A 20,970-nucleotide genomic window follows, 5' to 3' on the forward strand; every position below is an offset into this window, starting at 1 on the left:
ACATTCTGACATCATCTAAACTAAATGATCGATCATCAGAATTCCATTTATTTTTTCTCTTTGTTGTAATAATAGTCTATTCAACTTTTCTTTTAAATTTCAAAAGTAAACTTCTTCAGAAGTAAGAATCAATATAATCATCTTTGAAGTCCCAGCGAAGTTTCAATACTGAATTCCAGAGACTTGGATTATGAAAACTTAGTGCACACAGCCAAAGGTAATTTATTTATATTTTTGTTTAAAATTGAATTTCAACCTACAATTGATTTGCTTTGCAAAATTCAGAGAGAAAAATAATAGGCAACTGACAATTTTTTTTTACAATTTGATTGCAAAGGCTATCAAATATAAATCTATTCAGAGGTATTTACTGACCAGATTTCATTCAGTAGCTTTCTCAACACACAAATTGGAATCACAACAGAAATTTTAAGGGAGGAAAAAATTTGAAAATGAGTAATAATAGGTTTCTTAATTATTTGTACACTAGAATGGACTAATTAATAAATGCGTAATGGATTCATGATCTCTTTAAACATTTCATAATCAATGAAGACTGTTGCCTGGCAACATGGTTATAATATTAAAAAGCAAAATTTATAATGTAAGAAGGGTGTATCAAAAGAGAAAAAAATTATACATGCACAGAGGAACCCCCCCCCCCCCCCAAAAAAAAAAAAATAAAATAAAATAAAGAAAATGCTCATAGAAAAAGTGGATATGAATAATTGATAACAAATATTTGCCTTCGGCAACTGTCTGCAAGAAAATCATAGAACTCGGACTTTTTTGCAGCATGTGACATAGAAAATAATTGTGTCTAGAGTTATTTAGGCATGAGAGTCAAAATGAAGTCAACTGTTAGAATTATTTCGAGTAAAAAGTATCTGGTTCATGTATTTTTTGTTTCCCAGCGAAAATGTTTTGTTATTAATTTTCCTTTTGATATTTCTTCTTTTTTATTAAGGCCAGAAAACATTTTGAACAAAGGCTTTTAGACTAAATATATGGATTTAAAAGATACTTACTAATAAAAGACAAAAGAACTGAAGACTGAGATAAATTCTTAGTAAATATATTTTTCCATACCCCACTTGTTTTTGGGTCACTAATAAGGCACTTGTAAGTAAAAGAGCACAGCTGTGAAAGAAAAAAAAAGAAAACTGATGACACTGAAATATTTTCATAAAAAGTCAATACATATGTATTTGTGCAACAATGCTGCATTAATCGATACATTTTCACTTCCTAGGGGTGCAGAATGTTCTTAGTTCCCACATCACTAAGTGCTATTAACAGTGCTTTCCACTTTCTTCTCTGCGTAAAACAGCAAGTTCACTTATTTTTATCGATTAGTAACTGGCAAATCTACGGGCTTACTCGAGAAAAATGCTGCTTATGAATAAAAAAAAAACTCAAGGTATTCACATTATTGGCAGCCTTTAGTTTTGCTATGAAAATGTCCTTTTCCAGAGAAAATAAATGGCAGTCAAAAATTTGGCCTGGTGGTCTTAGCTCCTAAGAGTATCTCCTTAAAGGTGGCCAGAATAAAATTTGAGGACAAGCCTCACAAGCGTAATTACAAGATCTAATATCTCAGACTCAAGAATCTAATTAGCATTGAATTTGAGGAAAATGAGACTATTGTTTTGTCAAAATGTAAACAAATAAAAGCTACAGGTGACAATTAAAAAATCATAAGGATAATTGAATCAGATAAGCAATGAGGATCTTAATCTAATAAATGTTTGGAAATCAGCGTAATCACATCAGACGATGTCTAGTCTTCTCTGATGTTTGATTTTTAAATACCTAGAGAACTACCCGACACTTAAACTTGAAATTTTGAGTATATTATTCATAATCTGGGGTAAATTCACGAAAAGTTGAAAGGCGTCAATTCTCTCAGTTCTCTATTAAGAAAATAAAACACGAGAGAAAAGTAGACGATGTGAGATGCAGTTAGGCTCATCACAATTCAATCCATGCACTTGTTCCAGGTCTATAAAAAATTAATTTTCCGAGAGAGGTTGGCACCTAAACTAGAGCAACTTACCTCAGGTTTAATACGAATAGATAAAGTTGGAGTCAGGTACTTTAGAGAAGTCTCAAAATATTCATGCAGAGTATCACGAGGTATAGTGTTAATGGAAGATTTCTGCAAACAAACAGAGATGACCAAAAATGAAAAACGAGTAAGCAAGGCACCTTCAATTTCCCATTGCTCATCCATGGGACAAAAGTGAGGGCCGTTTAACATGTTGTCTGCCGATCATGCATCAACATTGAAGAGTTCCAAGAGTGCTATGCCAGTCATTTTGACCAGTCATTTTTTTGGGGGGGGACTCGCATTGAGTGCTCCCAGGAAGCAAGCAGTTGTCAAAGCCGTATATATGCTTAGTACTCATAGCCGGCACGGCTTCAATGAGGAAAAAAGCATCACGGAACTTTTCTTTTCTTGTAAGGAGAGGAGGGAGAAAAACGCAGTGGTGCAAGGGGAAATACGTACCTCAAACACCGTGGCAGGCAACATGTGAGTTCTGATAGAAAACTTGCCCGTGTTGATAAAATTGCCCCAGTGAAATATTTATTTTTAAGAAAAGTTGAAGACATAAACCTTAAAATTTCTACATCCTTTAAATAAAAGTGAGAAAAAAATTCTCTGCGAATCTCGAAGAGAAATATTCACAAATTTCCGTGAAAATCTGTCTTTAACCCTAGCAGGATAGTAGATTCTACAAGAAATAAATAAAATCAGATAGTAAAGTTTTGTACACACTTTCACTGCTAAAATGAATAAGGTAGATTTTCTGTTGCACTTTTGAAAAAACAGTACGGCAGTTTGCAGTACATGCAAACTAGAACGGTAATAAAATAAAAAATCAAAGCCACACATTTAATATCTTAATCAGTTTGGTCTGAACGATTTTCTTTTCCGACAAGATTACGATTTCAGAATAATATACTAAGAGAAAGTCAAATATTTACCTATTGAGGAGAAAACTTACAATGAAAGAAGGAAAATGACTTTGATAGAGAGACACAGAGCTTGATTTGCTAAAGGGTGGATGAACAAAACTATGTAACAGCTTGGCGAACATTGTTGGAGACACTGGCCGCACGTGGGGCGAACTAGAAAACAAATATTGGAGGAAGGCAGAGACTGCTTGCGGGTGATTATCTAGATGCGGTAGGACAATGCTTGTCAAAGCTGAAAAGAAGCAGAGAGGGACATTTTGATTATTCATTATGTGTGAGAAGATATGAGTTCAAACTAATCTGAAGGAAATTAAAGCAATGAAAACCAAAAATTAGCTTTAGAGTCACATTTGAGTTTCAGTGCAAGACTGTTACCTACTTACTGTATTTGGGCCATATTTTCAATTTTTTTCTTTACGCATTACGTTAGGTAAGTTAACTAATGTAAATAATAAAAAAGTACTAAAAAAGGGATATTCTAAGCACTTTTTTTGATGAAAATGTTGATTTGAGAAGGTAAAAGGATGAATTCATTCATTACGTCTCAAACAAAAATCTCTCTCCCACTTTACAGAGTTTACAGAGGCCAATGGTTGCCGACCGGATTACTGGAATGGATGTCTGTTTGCAGATAGGCAGTATTGCTCCTTAGCAATCAATAATCCTGTAGTGGCTACAATGGTTTTCCAGGCAAGGTATGAATTAAAATATCAAGCAACACTTCTCTGCAAAATAGCACAAGGGAAACTAAACACACAACACAAAGTCTGAAAATTTATTCCTAAACAAGATGCAAAATAAATTATTCAAAATTAAATAATTACTTAAACAACAAAATAAAGATTACATTCTTTGCACAATCTAACTTCAATTTGATTCGTGTTAAGAATGCATGTTGTCATTCAAGAGTTGATTTTTAAATTTTCTAAAATGTGAATTGTGTCTGCATACAATTTTGAAGAGAAAACATGAGACATTATTTTCTACTCTAGACCTTGTCTAGTGGCCTTATCTTTTAAATGAAATTTTCTTTAAAAATAAAATAAAAATTATAAAGCAAGTGTGCTCCTCACATTGAAAACATACCTTTGTAACCAGCGAAGAAACTTTTCAAAGCTTCTAGGCAGCAGGCCCATAGAATTACCGAAACATTTGATGGTTTCTTGCTGTTTGCTTCCAGTAGAGACTTAATCTTAGAAATATTGCTAGTAACACAGTTTGGGGACAAAACAGATAACAACTGCAAGAAAAGTAGATAGCCATTGATTTGTGAGCCTGAAAAGTAAAAATAAGAGGATGAAATTAAGAAAAAGTAGATAATTTGGAAAGTTAAATTCACCATTGTTTAATAGACTTAAGAATTTGGATGTTTTGCTAGTTTCACCATGCAGGTATCTAAATTTAATTTTTTGGTGGAAAAATTTGGCATTGTAAAAACTCATGTAAATATTTCTACCTTCTAGAGTCTCAACTTTTCACCTTGGAAGGAGGGCTGAATGCAAAAATCAATAAAACGGAACCAACTTTAATAATCGCATTTTTACCATGGGTTTGACAAATGGTTAACTCTTCAAGATGTAAAATGGATGCCTTAATTGGCTACACAAAATGAAGAAATGTAACAGACTGTAAAAAAACAAACCTTTACTATGCTCTTCCACTGCCATTTGAAGACACATAACAAAATAATCTGCTAGAGCTGGTTCGCCGATCGCTAAAAGCTCCTTCTGTAGCAGGCTATGAACATTCGATGGAAGCTGCTTCAGAGGCATGTGAAGCGTTTCGAACGCCAACACAAGACTGTATTTTTCGCTACCTAGTTTTTGGTTGACGTAGGCTGCAAGATTGCTTAGTCGCATTAGTGGAATCTCAGAGAAACGCTTTCCTCCAATTTCCACCTCCAGTTTCAAATCATCAAAATTCTGCTTCCCTAGCTGTAATACACAGAGACATAGGATTAGACCAAAAACTTCAATACATCAACCTGCATAAGACTGCTCCTTTAGCACTCTCTCGTCACTCTTTTCGTTGTCTATACTTTAATATGAATGACAAAGCTTCAAAAATCTTCATCTCCTGTAATGATTACTTCCTTGCATAAAATAGGTTTGTAAATTTTCTTAATGCAGCTCTTGCAGGCCACGGGGATTTGCTATTTAAGTAGATCTCTATGGGTAAAATTTCACGAGAAACACACTGATGCCACTGGTTTTCTCTAAGACAATTTCTAAACTAAAAAAAGCTCCTAAAATTGAGTCCCCAATGGAGGAGATGCCTACATTACGGAGAGTTTACATCTACTAGATACCCATACAAATGGGTTATGTCCTGCCAGTTTTTTTTTTTTCTTCTTTCTTTCTTTCTTTTTTTTCAGTCTTTAGGGGTACTTAGGGATCATAAATTAAGATTCAAAATTGGGTAGGGCTTACTAAATTTGAGGGAGAGTTTAGCTCTATCTGCACCCCTGTGTGGCAGAGAAGTCATAGGACCCTTTTCATTTGGGGTTTTTCAGGGCAGGACTCCGTCAACAGATGACCTTTAATTCTGCTGCAGATAAAAAGATTTGAGAGTGATTGGCTCAATACCGCAATCATGGCAGCTGTAAAGGAGACAGCTTTCCGTGGGGCTGACTTTTTCCCTGATGGATTCTTTGGCGCCTTCTTTTCATTTTTCTTCCCTTCATCAACCTTGTTTTTGTTGGGGATTGCTCCATTTTTCTTATTTGGCACTTCAGCATTATTTATTGCATATAATGTGTGAACTTCAGAGGCTGGCACTGAAAATTAAGAAATTTACAAAATATATTAGGAGAAATTTTGATGGATTAATTAATTTCTTCTCTCACTTTTCAATGTACCTGAATGACTCCTGATGGATATGTATTGAGAGAAAGCTGCTGCAGCACTCTCTGTACACCCTGTCCCTGAGTTGAGCACAAATATTTCGGCAATCACTGAAATTGGTGCAGCAACACTGATTAGATGCTTGGTCCACACTACTTGATAAGATAGATGAACCGTCAAGTATTTGTCCAATTGAGACAGTTGATCGACGTTGTTGATTCACCAAATGATTTCCGAATAATTTTCGCCCATTTCAGCCTTAACTAAGTACAGCACAGAACCTTTGCTTGAGTACTGAATGAACTTACACCAAAAAGCTATGCGGCCTTGGATCTGCTTAAAATATAGATCGTAACTTATTTACTGCAACTTGTGAATGTTCCTATGGAAACTGGGGATTTGAGGGCTATCTGCGCCAATCATTTAAACTGACATATGGTGGCACTAAGATTGTGGTTTATCACCATTACATGAAGAATAATGTTAGCTTCACACATGAATCAGTTGGGCAGGTACAGAAATTGTCTTTCAGGGAGAAGTCTTTGAGATTTGTGAATATTTAGTGGGAGATGTATAAAAATAAGAACATTAGCTGACGAATGTATATAACACGGATGGTGCTCAATACAGGAGTTCCGATGGAAGTTTTAAGGCAAAGGACAGTTGAAGTTGAAGGATGTACAGAAATTCCAAGGCTTGCAATTGGAAACTTGCCTATAATTCACATTCTCAACAAGCCCAGAGAGAGAGAGAGAGAGACAGATGAATATGAGGTGAGATCGATAAGTACAAGAGGGAAAAAATGTTTTTTGAGCGCTAGCGGGAATGTGTGGAATTTTAGATAAAAAACTAAAGAATATCAGGACTAACAGACAGTTGTGAGACTTACGTATATCCTCAATCTTTGGAGCCTTGTCCAGAAACTTTTGAGTCTCCTTCTTAGCGTTTTTCTTGTTGGACGGCTTCTCTTTCTTGTGCTTGCCACCTACTACTTCCCAGTCAGACATGGTACTGCTACAAAAGTTTAGTGCAAAAAAAAGAGGAAAACAAAATCGGAATGAATCACCTGGAGTGAAAAACGAGATTGATAATCAAAATTCAGACTTTTTTAGGAGTGCTTGACACTAAAATTTGGTGATAAGGATTCAAAACATTAAGAGTAATTGATGTGGGCGATTAAACCGGTAGAACTGAAGGAAGGCTTGACCTATGTTAGAACTTTCAACTTGATTAGCACAATTTTCTTCAATCGGTTAAAAGGGTTAAAAAAGGAGAAATAATGAAAATTTCACATGTACGACACGGTTTTGTTGATGACACGTCGGACCAGTTTGCAAAGGACAGATTATAAACAAATAGATAGGACTGTCCTGTCTGAGATGGTCCAAGCAACCAGTAACAGATTTCAGATTTCAGCCAATCACCTGGCAACTTTCCAAACTAAAATCTACATCTCGGTACATCTAGGTGCACTAAAATGTAAAGAAGTTGCCTATACTGCAAAAAATAGCTGTGATTGGTCAAAAAATGTAGGTTAAATTTTTTACTTTAAATCCAGTGGTTATGATTGGCCAAGGCTAACCCCAGAATGGTTGGCGCGGTATTTTCGTTTGTTTTGCCCCTTTCTCTGACAACTGCTCTGTTGTTTTGAAGAAGAACGAGGTTATGTGTGGTGTGTGCAATTTTGCATTATGGCTTGCGTTTGTGTCATATTTCCAAATTTTTCAGTTTCCCACGATATCCTAGAATAATATTCTTAGTGCTGTTTTATTGTTGTGTGATTTGGAATAATGAGTAAATCAAAATTAGTTTTGAGCCTTGAAGATGTCTTCTGCATCGCATGCAGAAGCATCTTAATCAAACCAGTGACCATGCCATGTAGCCACTCAATATGTGAAGCTTGTTTTCACAGCACTGTAGAGTGCAATAAGTTAGAGTGTCCGTGGGATAAGAAGCGATTTGGAAGCTGGCTTCGCCGAGCCACAAAGAAAAAAGAGCTGGTGAACGAGGCATTCTGGGCAACGATTCAACACCAATATCCGGATGAAGTTGCGAAAAGACTGAGGGATGAGGATGATGGGGTAGAAGAACGTAAGTTACTGCTTCACACATGTGTTTCCTAAATAAGTGAGACAAGTTAGCACCCAAGGTATTCTGGGCTGAAACAACTGAGCTCCAAGATTGTCACTTGATAATACGTCAGTTCAGGATTGCATGCAGAGAGACCAGGTGACCCAAAGATGTCATAACCGTTTAACATACATGGAACTTTGCCTAGCTGCAGGCGTAGCCCAGTTGTGTGACTTTGTGCACACTTTTGTCTCTACTTACAGAAAGTGAATCTCCCAGAGCAAACTCAAAAGAATATCGCCAAAAAGGTCGAACACCTCGTCAGTACACGTAAACTTCTGACAAGCCTTAATCCTTCCTGTTATTTAAGAGCAGAAATAGAGACTCAAAAGTATCCATCGATCAATAGTATGTCGAGTCAATTAAAATTTTAAAACAAAAACTATTTACCTACCCTCTTCACAATTTTCTTGCAGTCCTACAATAGATCTTCATGAAAGTTGCATTACTTACTTACTTATGCAAGGGACTCTACATCCCCCGAGGGTTGTTGAGGGTTCAAATATAATATTGGGTTTGCTAATGTCAGCCCATGAATCAGCAGGTAATTCAAACCATGTGGGTTGTTGGACCTTGAGCAATTCTGTTTCCAATATGTCTACTCAGACATTGCACCTTTTATTTGTTAGCACAGGAAAATAAAGCAAGGCCCTTTGCTAACCGTAAAAGCTCCAACCATAAACACTCTCCTGATTTCTCTCCATCTCAAAAATTAAATTGAGAATGGAGCTCTTACATGTCAAGCGGTTTTGCAATTTATGCACTCTTTCATGTGTAAATTTTGCAAAAAAAAACGTTACCTACCTCTGGTTTACTCTGAAAAAATTCCCAAGTTCTAAACAGCTCTCAAATTTGTGGTGGTAATGGAGTGGATCACCTACATTATTGTGAGAGTCTACCTCTGCATCCATTCAAACCCCCTTTGCGCAGATAGGGTGCAAATACATCAGCAGTGTTGTCACTTTGTGTGACACACAAAGCTGGCAAGGCTTAATCCTTCCTGTTATTTAAGAGCAGAAATAGAGACTCAAAAGTATCCATCGATCAATAGTATGTCGAGTCAATTAAAATTTTAAAACAAAAACTATTTACCTACCCTCTTCACAATTTTCTTGCAGTCCTACAATAGATCTTCATGAAAGTTGCATTACTTACTTACTTATGCAAGGGACTCTACATCCCCCGAGGGTTGTTGAGGGTTCAAATATAATATTGGGTTTGCTAATGTCAGCCCATGAATCAGCAGGTAATTCAAACCATGTGGGTTGTTGGACCTTGAGCAATTCTGTTTCCAATATGTCTACTCAGACATTGCACCTTTTATTTGTTAGCACAGGAAAATAAAGCAAGGCCCTTTGCTAACCGTAAAAGCTCCAACCATAAACCGCAAGGCTTTGTGTGTGAGGCAATCATGGCACCCCACTAAAGTATTATTCACTTTTTTTCCGAGATATTTAGATTATCGTTATGGTATCGCTCGGAATGTTATAAATGGTTTATATGTCGCAACTCAGAAGGATCGGATTTCTTCTAGTATCGCAATTGCACAGGCTGCATCTTTAATTATTTAGGTGCACATGGGACATAGCACCTGTGGGATTCAAACACTAGTTAAAACATTAAGGTGCTTTTTATTAATCTTGTAGTTATAAGTATGAATTCAATGTTCCAGGACTTCTGAACCAAAGTGGTCCTAGCGTCCAAATTAGTAAGCCTGGTGAAGTGGGAGAAGAGTTTCAGAGGCAATTGAAAGAGTACGAGGAGCAGCTAAGGAAAGAGAGGGAAAAAGAAGAAATGGCTAGTGAAGAAATTGTTAGGCAACTTCAGGTAAGAATCTAAAATTACCCATGTTTATTAAACTATGTTTCATATTAATCATTTTATTCTCTAATATTTGTAAAGTGAAAGGGAATAAATGTATCAGTCAATAAAGCAAATTAAGGTGTAGCACACACACAACTAACATAAGTTGTCAACAAAGAGAACTAGGATCACTAAGGCAGATAATCTTTCATTTTAAAGTGGTTAATTATTTTCAATACTGAACATTTAGCATAACTTTTTCTGCTAATGTGGTAACAGTGGAATAGTTCTCAAAGTTAAGGGAAACTGAAGCACTGGGTGCTGAAAGTGCATTTCTTGGATGCCATCTACTATAATCAAAGCAAATGCATGGAAATCATTGAAATTTTTACAGAATTTGCTTCATGATTTTACAATGGTAAAAACTAAAAATTTCAGAAAATTTGCCCGATAGTTTTCTCACTAAGATATAAATTAGCGGTGGAGATTCTGAAACTCCGCAACAATAAGAAATGCCCTTCCTACACCCAATGACTCAACTTCTTTTTTTTAATCTCACAAGAAAGTTTTTGGGAACCAATTTTTTAGTTTCTACCTAGAAAAGAAAATTTTTTTCCATAAAGTCTGCACTTTTTTAGCATCAGGGCTTGCTTAACTGGGCACGAAGATGAACAGTCCTTTTAGCAGGAATGATCTACCGCTAAAATCAGGAGATCTTTTACAATCCTCTGTTTAAAGTATGGCTCTTGGTCTTCTTTTGAAATGGTCAGGAAGTGCAGGGTGTCTACAGGTCCGGAAAGTCCCGAAATTCCTGAAAAAGTCCGGAATTGGCATGACCGGTCCCGAAGTCATGAATAAGTTCGGAAATTTAGCTCGAGGTCCTGAAAAATTTAAAAATTATCGGTTTTTGCGAGTCAAAGTGTAGTTGTCGAGTAGAAAAAATGCCCCCCATTTTACATACATATCATGGATTCCTTTAGTCATCAGCAATTTTCATAAAGATGGACTCGATTTCCATTAAAATTAGTAGTAAGTGAAGACCCTGATTGGCTAAAATACTCTGAGGGTCCTGAAAAGGTCCTGAAAATGGTTTTCAAAAATCTGTAGACACCCTGGAAGTGGTGATAGGAAAAGGTGTTACTTGAAGAAGGTGCTCTAAACATATTATTTCTGAGAGTATCAAATATGGACCATGGAATCGTCACCAGACTTAAAATGCCTCCTTTGATTTCAGAAAGAAGAAGAAGAGAAAGCAGCGGCGCTACAGCGAGAAAGAGAACTAATGGCTGCAAAAGATGCAGAAATCGCAAGACAGTTACTGACTGCAGAGCAGACAGCAGATGTAAGTGATCGTTTTTTTCTTTAAGTATGACTATCCAGGGCTCTAGAGGAGAGATAGGTAGAAGAGGGATTTGCCGAGTTACGTCATCGAAGCCTGGGGGAATCCCTTTGTGGCAAGCCACTTTAGACAAAGACAAGGGGAAGACTCTGATAAGGGTTTGGTCCAAACCCTCACCCTTGAAAAAGCTACAGGTACAACCTAGTCTGCAAGGTTTCTCCTTCATCAAATAAAAGGCCAATTCTTTATTCTAAAATTATTTTTTGCAAGTAAAACCAAGCAACAGTAATGTTCTTAGTGTTATGAAAGAGACAATGCAATTGATTTTTCAGTCGAAAAAGACATGGTGCATTTCTTTTAGAAAAAATACCAAAAATTGAGCAGACCCAGGATGAAAATGACCAAAGTATGTCTCGAAAACAAAAGTAGTAACAAAAACATTGCTCGATTTATGGCGTAAAGATTGTCTACTAGTCCTATGATCACTTAAAATGCAGTGAAAAACCAAATTATGCCCACTTATGTTTTTTTGTTCTATTTTTCTGTTTTGCACATGAGCAAGCAGTGTGCAACTGTCTATTTTTAAATGGATGTTTTTATCATCAGGTTGTAGGACGAGAACCCACTCTCATCACATCATCTTCATCTATTAGTTTCTCTGATGACGCAGTGACCTCAACCCCAAAAACGAACACTCTTTCCAAAACGTCAAAGAAAAGAATGGTTTCCAGCCATGGAAAGGGTTTTACCAGTAGTAATTCCACGATTTCCTCACCCCAAGAAAATACTGTTATTGGACCCCTTGACAGTTTTATACGTACGTATATTTTCAACACAGTAGCTTTGATCAAATTTCCAAAAAGGTTAAGTTTAATTTATTGTTAAGAGTGCTCTTATCATTACTGTTTCATAATGGAAGACTCTCAGAGGCTCACCAAAAAATGAAAGAACAGCCCTAGATTTCGATCAAAATCTTGCAGCAGCCTTCTCAAGTAACCTCTCTCCTTTTCCTTATTCATGGTTCTCTAGTTGTGACAGTTATTCAAAATAAAAATTACTATTGACCAATTTAATCTCTTGAGCATTGTCATTACAAAATGTATTTTTCATGGCAAACAACGCCAAGCAAGTGCTTTTAAAGTTTTGCAAAGATGCTGAACCAATCTTTTCAGTCGCGTTTGTCCAGTATAATACAACTGAATGGTTCAGTTGCCATGTATTATTTTAATGTTGAAGCTAGGCAACGATTAAAAATCTTCCTCTCTTTTTCTCAAACTTCAAATCACTTCTCTGTTAACTCTTCAGAGCTGTTATAAGTTGTACAACTGTTTTTGCTAAATTTTACAAGCATAATGACCGGAAAACACCCAGATAACCATATCTATACTATAAGCTCCAAGACCTCCTAATTTGGCGAAACTGGTGACGCTTAGTTCCAGCGTTCTACCGGGCCGATTTTCATGATTTTTGCGGCAATCGACGGGCAATTGTCTCTAGATAAGCCAACTCTTTTCAGATTTTCAAAATATGGCCCAGGTTTTTTTATATTACGTGGTAAAGTTGCAAATTCTCTCATTTAAACAATGTAAATTTATACTTTTTGTCATAGTTCGTTTGAGCGTTCTACCGGGCCGATTTCCATGATTTTTGCGTAAATCGACAGGTAATAGGCCCTAGATGAGCCGCTGTAATCAGATTTTGGAAAAAGGACCCAGGTTTTTTTAAAATCACGTTATAAAAGTGAGTGAGTTTATAGAATGCTCCGGTACTGCTACCGCTATGCGCGGGAGGATGCGCAGTGGTCGAGGAGGTTGCGCAGTAGCTGTGTAGCCTGCGCATCAGCTCTACACTTATCTACACAAGATTCGCACCTGAGTCCACACGTCGAGCGGTGGTCGAGTCGTCTAAGACGTCGAAAGCGTCCATTTTGAACTCGGTGTGGGTTCGATCCCCGACCCATGCAAAGTCTTAATGATTACCTGTGACTATCTCTGTGCATTGTTTTACTGCAATATTTTATCAAGCAGTCATTCCAAGACGCGTCCTTTAATTTTAAAGTAATTTTAAGTAATGTTTAAAATTAAAGTATACCTCATATCGTAATTTTTTAGGGGAAAAATGAAACTAACACAGATAGGAGGGTAAAAATAGGGCCGCGAAGCGGCCCATTGATGGCGCGGAGCGCCTTCAGGGGGTTGGGCCGCGTAGCGGCCAGGGGGCGTAGCCCCCTAGTATATGTATAGGATTATTTAACAGCTCTAGTGGGCTCAAGTAAGCTTTTTTTCTCTGAAAATATTTGGTTTTGTACATATCGCATTGTATGACTGATAATGCTACTTTTGTGTCCTAAAATTTGTATTCACTCTTATTGTCTTTTATATTTTTCAATGAAAGTAAGCTTTATATCAATAAGGTGTTCTGTATTCATTTTAAGGTCCTAACAAGAATGCTTCTGTGAACACAAGTAAAAATGAAAGTGGGTGCCTCTCAACCATAAGCTGTATCAGTGACTCTTCCCCAGAAGGCTCTTTGTTGGCTTGCTATAAAAAAGTGCCAGCTCTAAATCGACCAATGACAGACTATTTGAAATTAAATTTTTCATCAGATCGTGAATTGCCTGTCAGTGGGAGCTCGAAAGAAGGCCCAAACCAGTTTCGTCCAATCAGGCCATCTCCTGTCACTCCAACGAAAGATTCTCCCTGTAAGTATTCTAAAAATTTGTTAATTGAAAATAATTCTCACAATATCCATGACCATGATCTTGATAAGTTTTCAAGTTGTGAATCCCAAACAAATAACAGACTTTAAATATCAATCCTATCATGCTTTCAAGTATGATAAAAAAAAAGGTATGGGTGATGAAGATAGCCGTGTCTGAATGGTCCTTAACTTGCCACAGTAAGTGTAGACAGAAAGATAGATCAGAATGAATGTAAGCTTTATATCAATTATTTTAAGGTCCCGACAAGAATGCTTCAATGAACACAAGTAAAAATGAAAGTGGGTGTCTCTCAACCATAAGCTGTATCAGTGACTTCCCCAGAAGGCTCTTTGCTGGCTTGCTCTAGAAAATTGCCAGCTCTAAATCAACCAATGACAGACTATTTGAAATTAAATTTTTCATCAGAACGTGGAATTTGTACACAGAACAAACCTTTCTTGCAAGAGGAACATTCAAACTTTGGGACTGATGGCCGTCTTGTTACTGCAAGGAGGGAAAATATTAAGATGGTCAAAAGAATTACTTTTTATAACTGGAATCATCCGCAAAACCAATTCAAATTAGATATAATCAAACGAAATCAGCCTATTTACATTTCACAACATGAAAGGACAGTGGCAAGGAATTTTTGCAGGGTTTTTGTTCAGTTTTTCCCATGTAAAATTTTACAAAAAAACCTTAAAGTCTATTAAATAGTTCAAAAAAAACGTTTTGAAGGGGAGAAAAAGCTAATCAAAATTGGACCAATCAAAAGCCAATTTCTGGGCTAATATGACAGTAGAATGGTCGCACTGTCAGGCGCTAGCACCTGACACACCTGAAAATACAAGGCCTGTTAGATTAGAAACCGGATTTTGGTGATAACTAGCCCACAATGCATCCGAATTAGGTTTTCTTGAACTTTCCTAATAGCTAGAAATGTACTAAAGAACGCTACATTCACAAATTTGAAAAATTCTAATTAGCTTCGTTGGTATATGGCTTGAAGTGAGGCAACCTCATGGGTGTTCTGTGATTTTTATGTTTGACCGAACTTGTCTCTCCTTTTTCGGTCTTGCACCACCTTTCTCAACCCTCAAGGATGATTGGAGTTTCATAATCATATCGTAGCCGTACTCTCAAGTTTTGTCACCGAAAATTATCCTATCTAAAAATGTAGGATCATTGTTAGGATGTTCATGTAGCTAAAGGGAAATTGACATTCGGTTGGATTTTTGTCCAACGGACAATAATCAAGGGGCAAGTTTAGCTGAAACTTGATGCATGTCTACATAATAAAAATTGTATGTACAGAGCCTTCAGAAATATTACACTGTTCAGCAAGCTCGAAACGACCATTTTCGAGCACTTTTGCTGGCACTTCTTCCACGTGGCAAATGTCAGTTGCCGTTGATGGTTGATTCTTATGCTCCTCATTTTCGACGGACTTCTGACCAGTTTTGAATCGTTTAACCCACTCAAAACAGTGAGAACAACTCATACAATGATCTTGGTAACTTAGCATACCAAAGGTTCCAGTACAAGGTATACAGAGTGTAAAACAAAATTTAATGTTAAATCTTTGCTCTATCAGTGATCGCATGATGAAAATCGCAGAACGCACCTGACTTACTCGTATTCAAGGTGACACAGAATGAATACTGATCAAAATAAACAAAGTCTGTGAATCTCGCGTTCTATAGAATGTTATCAGCTATCAGGAAAGTCTAAGGAAACCGAATTTGGACGCACAATGGGCTAGTTATCACCAAAATTCGGTTTCTAATCTAACAGACCTTGTAACATTCCTGCTCATTTTGGGACTCGAGTCAGAAATCAAATGGCAATAACTAGAACTAGGAAGCATGATTTCGAAACGTCATATAGCGCAACTGTTTTGCAGATAAACAAGCTCATCACCCTGCAGTCAGATTTATGCATCTTCCAGATGTTAGCATTTGATACCAGACTAAATTTGGAAACTCTGTCTGGTGCCAGCTGTCATTACCAAAGTGGTAAAAATTAGAGCATGAAAGAAAATTCGGCAGAGTGTAGTATCATCAGGCTGTCTCTGTTCAAAACCAAATGCCAAGTGTTCTGGGAGAAAATCTTTTTCTTACCCTCCTGCTAGGGAAGCAGTCCTAATTGCCTAATTCTTGTATTTTAGCGCCAATGTTTTAGCCTTGCACCACCACAAAATATGTATGCTAAAAAAAATATTTTGCTTATTTGTTCACAGCTAAACGCATAATTATACCGCAGACTGTAAAGCCATCGATTTGCAAAAGTTTTTTCCAGCCTGCAGGGTCCACTGCCCCGAACAAAAGCCTGTCATTCTCTCCGCACAAGCGAGCTTTTGCCTTCACATCGACTGCCAACCAAGGGAACTCAGACTCGGAGACAGATTTTGAAGATGAAGATGAAAGTTGTGTCCCTTCAGAACCGCTAGAAATTTCGGATGTTTCTGAATTGAAAGAACTAGAAGAAGATATCATAAGGAGCTACTGTGAAAAGTCGACCCAATTACTGGAGCCCTGTTCAGTCCGGAAACCAAAGCAGTCTCAACTGCAAGAAAGCCATCGGGCAAACAAAATGTCATTGTCACCATATAGCAAAGAAAAAATGAGGCAAGTCAACGAAGATTACGAGCTCGCCCTAAAATTGCAGGAAGAGTTTGACAAAGAAAACAGGAGACGGAGGCAAGTTGTTAGCGATTACGAGCTACGAAATAAGCGCCGGTCTGAGTTCGTCAAACCTGAAGTGCCTGGCAATGCGAGCAAAAAAAGGAAAATAGAGAATAAAAAAGCAGGAACCAAACAGAGAACAATTGAAGAAGCCTTTCAGATGAAGTCCTAGGACTTCATCTGAAAGGCTTGTTTAGGCTTGTTCTGAAGGCATTTTCTGTTTGTTTCATTTTGTTTGCTGTACTACAGTATTGATTTAGGGTGCAGGATGCTCCCAAATCTGCTGAAAGTTCGTAAATTTTTAGTTATGTTGGACCTATCAATTGATTTTTAACAATTTTTGGAAATTTTTTAACATTGACAAAAGATTAAAATTCATTTGTAGGGGAGATCTTTGAAATATATGCAGGAATTATTCCTTCGAATTTTCCAACATCCCTATGAAGTTCCTAAACTACGTTCTTGAGCATGGCAGTCCTGCACCCCTACCTCTTAGCGTACAGCACAGCAAGTTAGTGCCTGACCACTGTGAACCAGTTGTTTCTCATTAATTTGAGGAAAGCTTGTAAATGTTACCACATTTTTCTCAATTTTTTTCCCGTAAGTATTATGACAGCCGCATCACAAAATTAGCTGGTTTAGTTTGATTGTATTATTTTAATCGAGAGAATGAAAGAGTCTTGTCCCATACTAGTGTTTTGTCCACTTGTCTCTCAGAAACCTAAAATATCGAGGTGCTGTCATATACAACACGGAGTTTGTATGTATGTTGTATATTTACAAGGCAGAGATAACAAGGATTTAGAGCCATCTTTGTTTTGTAAGACTTTGCAAAGCCTAAGCTTTGGTTGTTTCAATGTTTTTTTTTTATTTTTTCACCTGTTCTCTTCATGTTCTTTCAAAGACTACGCACGGAACATCAGGAAATTCAGCACAGGCCAAATTTGGATATTGATTGCTATGATGTTCCTCACAACTTCCTTAGCACTATGAACTTTTAAAATTGAACTTCGTGTCAGTCAATGTAAAAAAATAACAGAAAAAAGAAAAAAGAAGAAAACAGGGCCAATTGGTGAATTTTTGGCCTTCTCACAAGCATCTTCTTATGTAGATGCAAGACTGTAATATGTGCGGGACGCTGTAATCACTGAACTCTTCTCGATTTTCAATATTTAACCAGATATTGCATGTATAAGTGTCAAGAAATTCACTCTTCACTTCAAGGCTGGTTATTTTTTCTTTTAAGATTAGCTCATAGGAAGTTTGATGTAAGCTCATTCTGCTCAGGGAACCATGAAGAACATCACATCAAATAATATCTAAATTTAAGCGCCACCAAATGTCTTGTTCTTGTTATTCCGTGCATAAGCCTTTACCATCAGTGTCCTCAGTTAGTGCGTTAGCCCACTTCCTCAATTTTAAGTTGTCCAAATAAAAAAATGTGTTTTAGTATACTCAAAGATAAGGGGTACATGTACATGTATCATTCCACCGGAAAATCGACTTTAGTTCCTAGTGCAAAATTCCTCTGGAAAGCGGTTTTTGTTCAAGTGGGTAAAAAAAAAAATTCAACATTTTGACCTACAACTTTATATTATCTGTGCGTAAATTGAGGAAAATCTTCAATGTTCTACAACAAATGCCCATTGCTAAGGGACTGCTTTTCCCTTAATTTTATATTCATCACTTCTAAAAACAAATTTCAGCTACCTTTGCTCAAACAATTTTTTTCTGACATTGTGAAGTAAGTACTCACATAAAATTACTGGTGCATGAGATTCGCTGTTTCATTCAACTCATTAGAGTGCAATATTTCATGATCAGGCTAACCCGACTTTATTTTCAAGTTACAAGAACTCCTAAAACTCGGCCTAAAATGGCAGCAATGGCCTCTTTTTAATAGGAGACCTATTTTCAAGGTTAGAAACAAAAAGTACAGAAAGAAATATGCAGGTATCATCCTTGGAGAGAGTGACAACAGTCATCAAAGTTGATAAAAATAATTATTTTTCAATTCTGCAATTTTGGATTCAAGGTGCTGTAGTGCCTTTGTGCGGGTTAAAAAATGTTTGGCAAAGAGTCTACCCAGGACTAGTTCTTGGAAGATTTAATAAATAAAACAGTTAGCACAATCCAGGTGCGGCCAGAAAAAGCCCTTTATGCTACTCCTCTCTTGGTTTCAACCAATAAATTTGAATTTTTCATGCCTAAGTATATTCTCAAAAAAATATTGTTTTCATCACAAAACAGTTGCAATCCTGTTTTTGAGGAACTGAAGCCTATTTTCCATGGAATTTTTTTTTTTTTCCTTTTTTCTGGAAGAATGTAATTACCTGTGATGGCAAGTGTCATTTACCAGGTATTGGTTTACCTGAAAGTGATTTGCACAGTAGAGTTTATCTCAAATGAGTGTAAAGAAGAGGTGATGGAATTGTAGTGAGGAATTAGATCGCAGAAGATACCATTAGATAGTTCATAGAGCTTTTCCAATTCATGTTGATTGATCACAGAGGAAAAAAAGGTCTGCTGTATAACTGGAACATTCCGATTTTGTCAGTATTAAACTTTGATCAAAATCATTTCAATGTTGTTGAGAAGATGAAAGTTGTTCATCCACCACTTCCTCCCTGAATTTGTTTATATTTTTGTAAATTTTAAACTTTGTCTTTACGAACTATTGAATTATTGTCAGTGTAATGTTCTCTTTTGATTGCTGTGGTCATTGGTCCCTTAAAATTTGATGACACTCCCTTCACATTAGAGATTGTGAGGAATACTTCGTGTGAGATTGACAGAAACCTTTAGTTGGACCGAGTTTAACAGAAAGGAACCAAGCCACATCAGCTATTGCCAAATTTAACTGGGCAATTAAATTTTTTACGAGAGAGCGTTTGTACAGATTCCTTAGAAACTTTAAAGGAATCTGCTTCAAACTATGGCGATTTTTCACTGAAATTTGCACGAAAATCTGCAGAACCGTTTTCATGTAAAAAATTAAATTGCCCATTTAAATTTGGCAATGGCTGATGTGGCTTGGTTCCTTTCTGTTTAACGCGGTCCAGTTGAGAGTCGTGTACAAAATCCATATGAAAAAGTAGGAGCCTGTTTTGAAAAAGAAAAAATTATGCTAATGCACTGTTCTGTCTAGTCATGCAATGTCGCTCAATCCTTTAAAACAGAATATACCTATATGAAGAAAATTTATTTAGAATTTTCACTCTGCCTCAGAGTCATTTTGAAAAAACTAAATACATGCCTTTTTTAACCTCCATTTGTATCTAGAGATACAGAGTATGAAACTTTTCATTGTTATTGGCTTCACAGCAAAGATTTTCTTTTATTTTTCTTTGATGTAAAGAGTAAGCATTAGCTGAACTCAGCACTACAGAATCTTATTATGATGGTAGGTATCCACATTGTGATTGGCTCTAAGTTATGACATTTCTCTGAACTCTGAAATTTATTGTCGTGAAATTCATGAATACATGATTTTGTAAAATGGAAGATTGATGGATCAATCTTCCATGTAAATATTGATTTGAAGGATACTATGAATGACCGAGTTAATTAATATATTTTTGATTACGAGAAAATTTCAGTTAGAATTGACGAATTTTATAGAAATTTTTATTGAGATAAAATAATAATGGTAAATATGTAGAGTTCTATTTTTCATAAGCTCCTCTCCAAGTGCAAGTATGTATCTCAATTTTGGTGAAAATATTTGTACGTAGAACTCCTTTATTATTGATACTTTGTGACGGTGATGAACTGAGGCAACCATTTTACTTCACTAATTCTCTTACTTTACCTTCGCGATGACAGAAGTTTTGTTTGTTTTATTTGAGGTATCTCTTTTATTTTGTTATTATGTTGTATTAATTTATTATTATTTTAACCAAGTTCTGTAACTTGATTGAATAAATTTATTGCGAACTAATCTCCTCCAGCCGCTGTGATTTTCACCCTTCCCGAATCAGTAGTTTCAATCTGATGAAATAAATTAGATAACATTAGACTTTAACCTTACCATTAATAAGATTAGATCAAATTGGGTGTACTTTCCGACCCTTATCATTCTCATTCATGGCATCTTGCGGCAAATTCAATGATCATTGAGTGTACGCTGAAGGGCTGTAGCTTGAACGACTCACTTTTTTTAATACTTTCGGGGACTATCAGGAAAGGGTTTAGTTTTAGAATTCTTCAGACTTGAATTTCCTTGCGGTCTACAAAAGTCAACCTGGCACAAAGACCATCGACTCAAATGGACTATTACAAAAAGGAAGAATTTAAGAACCACAGTATATGTTTCCGCACCCAAATTTTCAAAAAACACAGAGGACTTGTCAGAAATGGAGAATTGGATTACATTTTGTAATTTGGAACTATAAATTCTAGCTCCGTTTAAAAACAACACATGTGCCATTAGTTTCTCCATGCACATAAGTGTTTCTCCAGAACAGCCAGAATCTAAGTTCCAAATTGCAA

General features: G+C 36.5%; 2 protein-coding genes across 3 annotated transcripts in view; one reads left to right on the forward strand and one right to left on the reverse strand.

Moving 5' to 3' along the window:
* Nucleotides 1-7,174, reverse strand: part of Tmem214 (Transmembrane protein 214) — a 29,774-nt gene extending 22,600 nt beyond the window's left edge. The window contains exons 1-7 of one of the 2 annotated variants that reach the window (XM_072303421.1): nucleotides 6,712-7,174; nucleotides 5,565-5,755; nucleotides 4,622-4,913; nucleotides 4,066-4,254; nucleotides 3,009-3,211; nucleotides 2,057-2,158; nucleotides 1,029-1,140 (exon numbers count right to left, since the gene is read on the reverse strand). In XM_072303421.1, coding sequence (XP_072159522.1) covers nucleotides 1,029-1,140; nucleotides 2,057-2,158; nucleotides 3,009-3,211; nucleotides 4,066-4,254; nucleotides 4,622-4,913; nucleotides 5,565-5,755; nucleotides 6,712-6,829 — 1,207 coding nt within the window. In that variant the 5' untranslated portion in view covers nucleotides 6,830-7,174. The remainder of the gene's footprint in view (nucleotides 1-1,028; nucleotides 1,141-2,056; nucleotides 2,159-3,008; nucleotides 3,212-4,065; nucleotides 4,255-4,621; nucleotides 4,914-5,564; nucleotides 5,756-6,711) is intronic. The other variant, XM_019041056.2, reaches the window with a different exon arrangement.
* A 280-nt stretch (nucleotides 7,175-7,454) lies between these two features.
* Nucleotides 7,455-20,497, forward strand: LOC109030218 (uncharacterized). The gene is made up of 6 exons (XM_019041057.2): nucleotides 7,455-7,913; nucleotides 9,625-9,779; nucleotides 10,990-11,097; nucleotides 11,701-11,911; nucleotides 13,529-13,795; nucleotides 16,035-20,497. Exons 1-6 carry the CDS (start codon nucleotides 7,613-7,615, stop codon nucleotides 16,649-16,651), a joined length of 1,659 nt encoding a protein of 552 aa, XP_018896602.2. The 5' UTR covers nucleotides 7,455-7,612; the 3' UTR covers nucleotides 16,652-20,497.
* Nucleotides 20,498-20,970: the final 473 nt, after the last annotated feature.

Source organism: Bemisia tabaci, chromosome 8 (assembly GCF_918797505.1).
Source record: "Bemisia tabaci chromosome 8, PGI_BMITA_v3".
Lineage (NCBI taxonomy): Eukaryota > Metazoa > Arthropoda > Insecta > Hemiptera > Aleyrodidae > Bemisia > Bemisia tabaci.

Excerpts from the sequence above, each read along its gene's own strand:
- LOC109030218 (XM_019041057.2), top strand. The coding sequence starts at position 7,613 with ATGAGTAAATCAAAATTAGTTTTGAGCCTTGAAGATGTCTTCTGCATC. Across the intron at positions 9,780-10,989 it reads AAATTGTTAGGCAACTTCAG|AAAGAAGAAGAAGAGAAAGC; the intron begins GTAAGAATCTAA and ends CTTTGATTTCAG. Across the intron at positions 13,796-16,034 it reads TCCAACGAAAGATTCTCCCT|CTAAACGCATAATTATACCG; the intron begins GTAAGTATTCTA and ends ATTTGTTCACAG.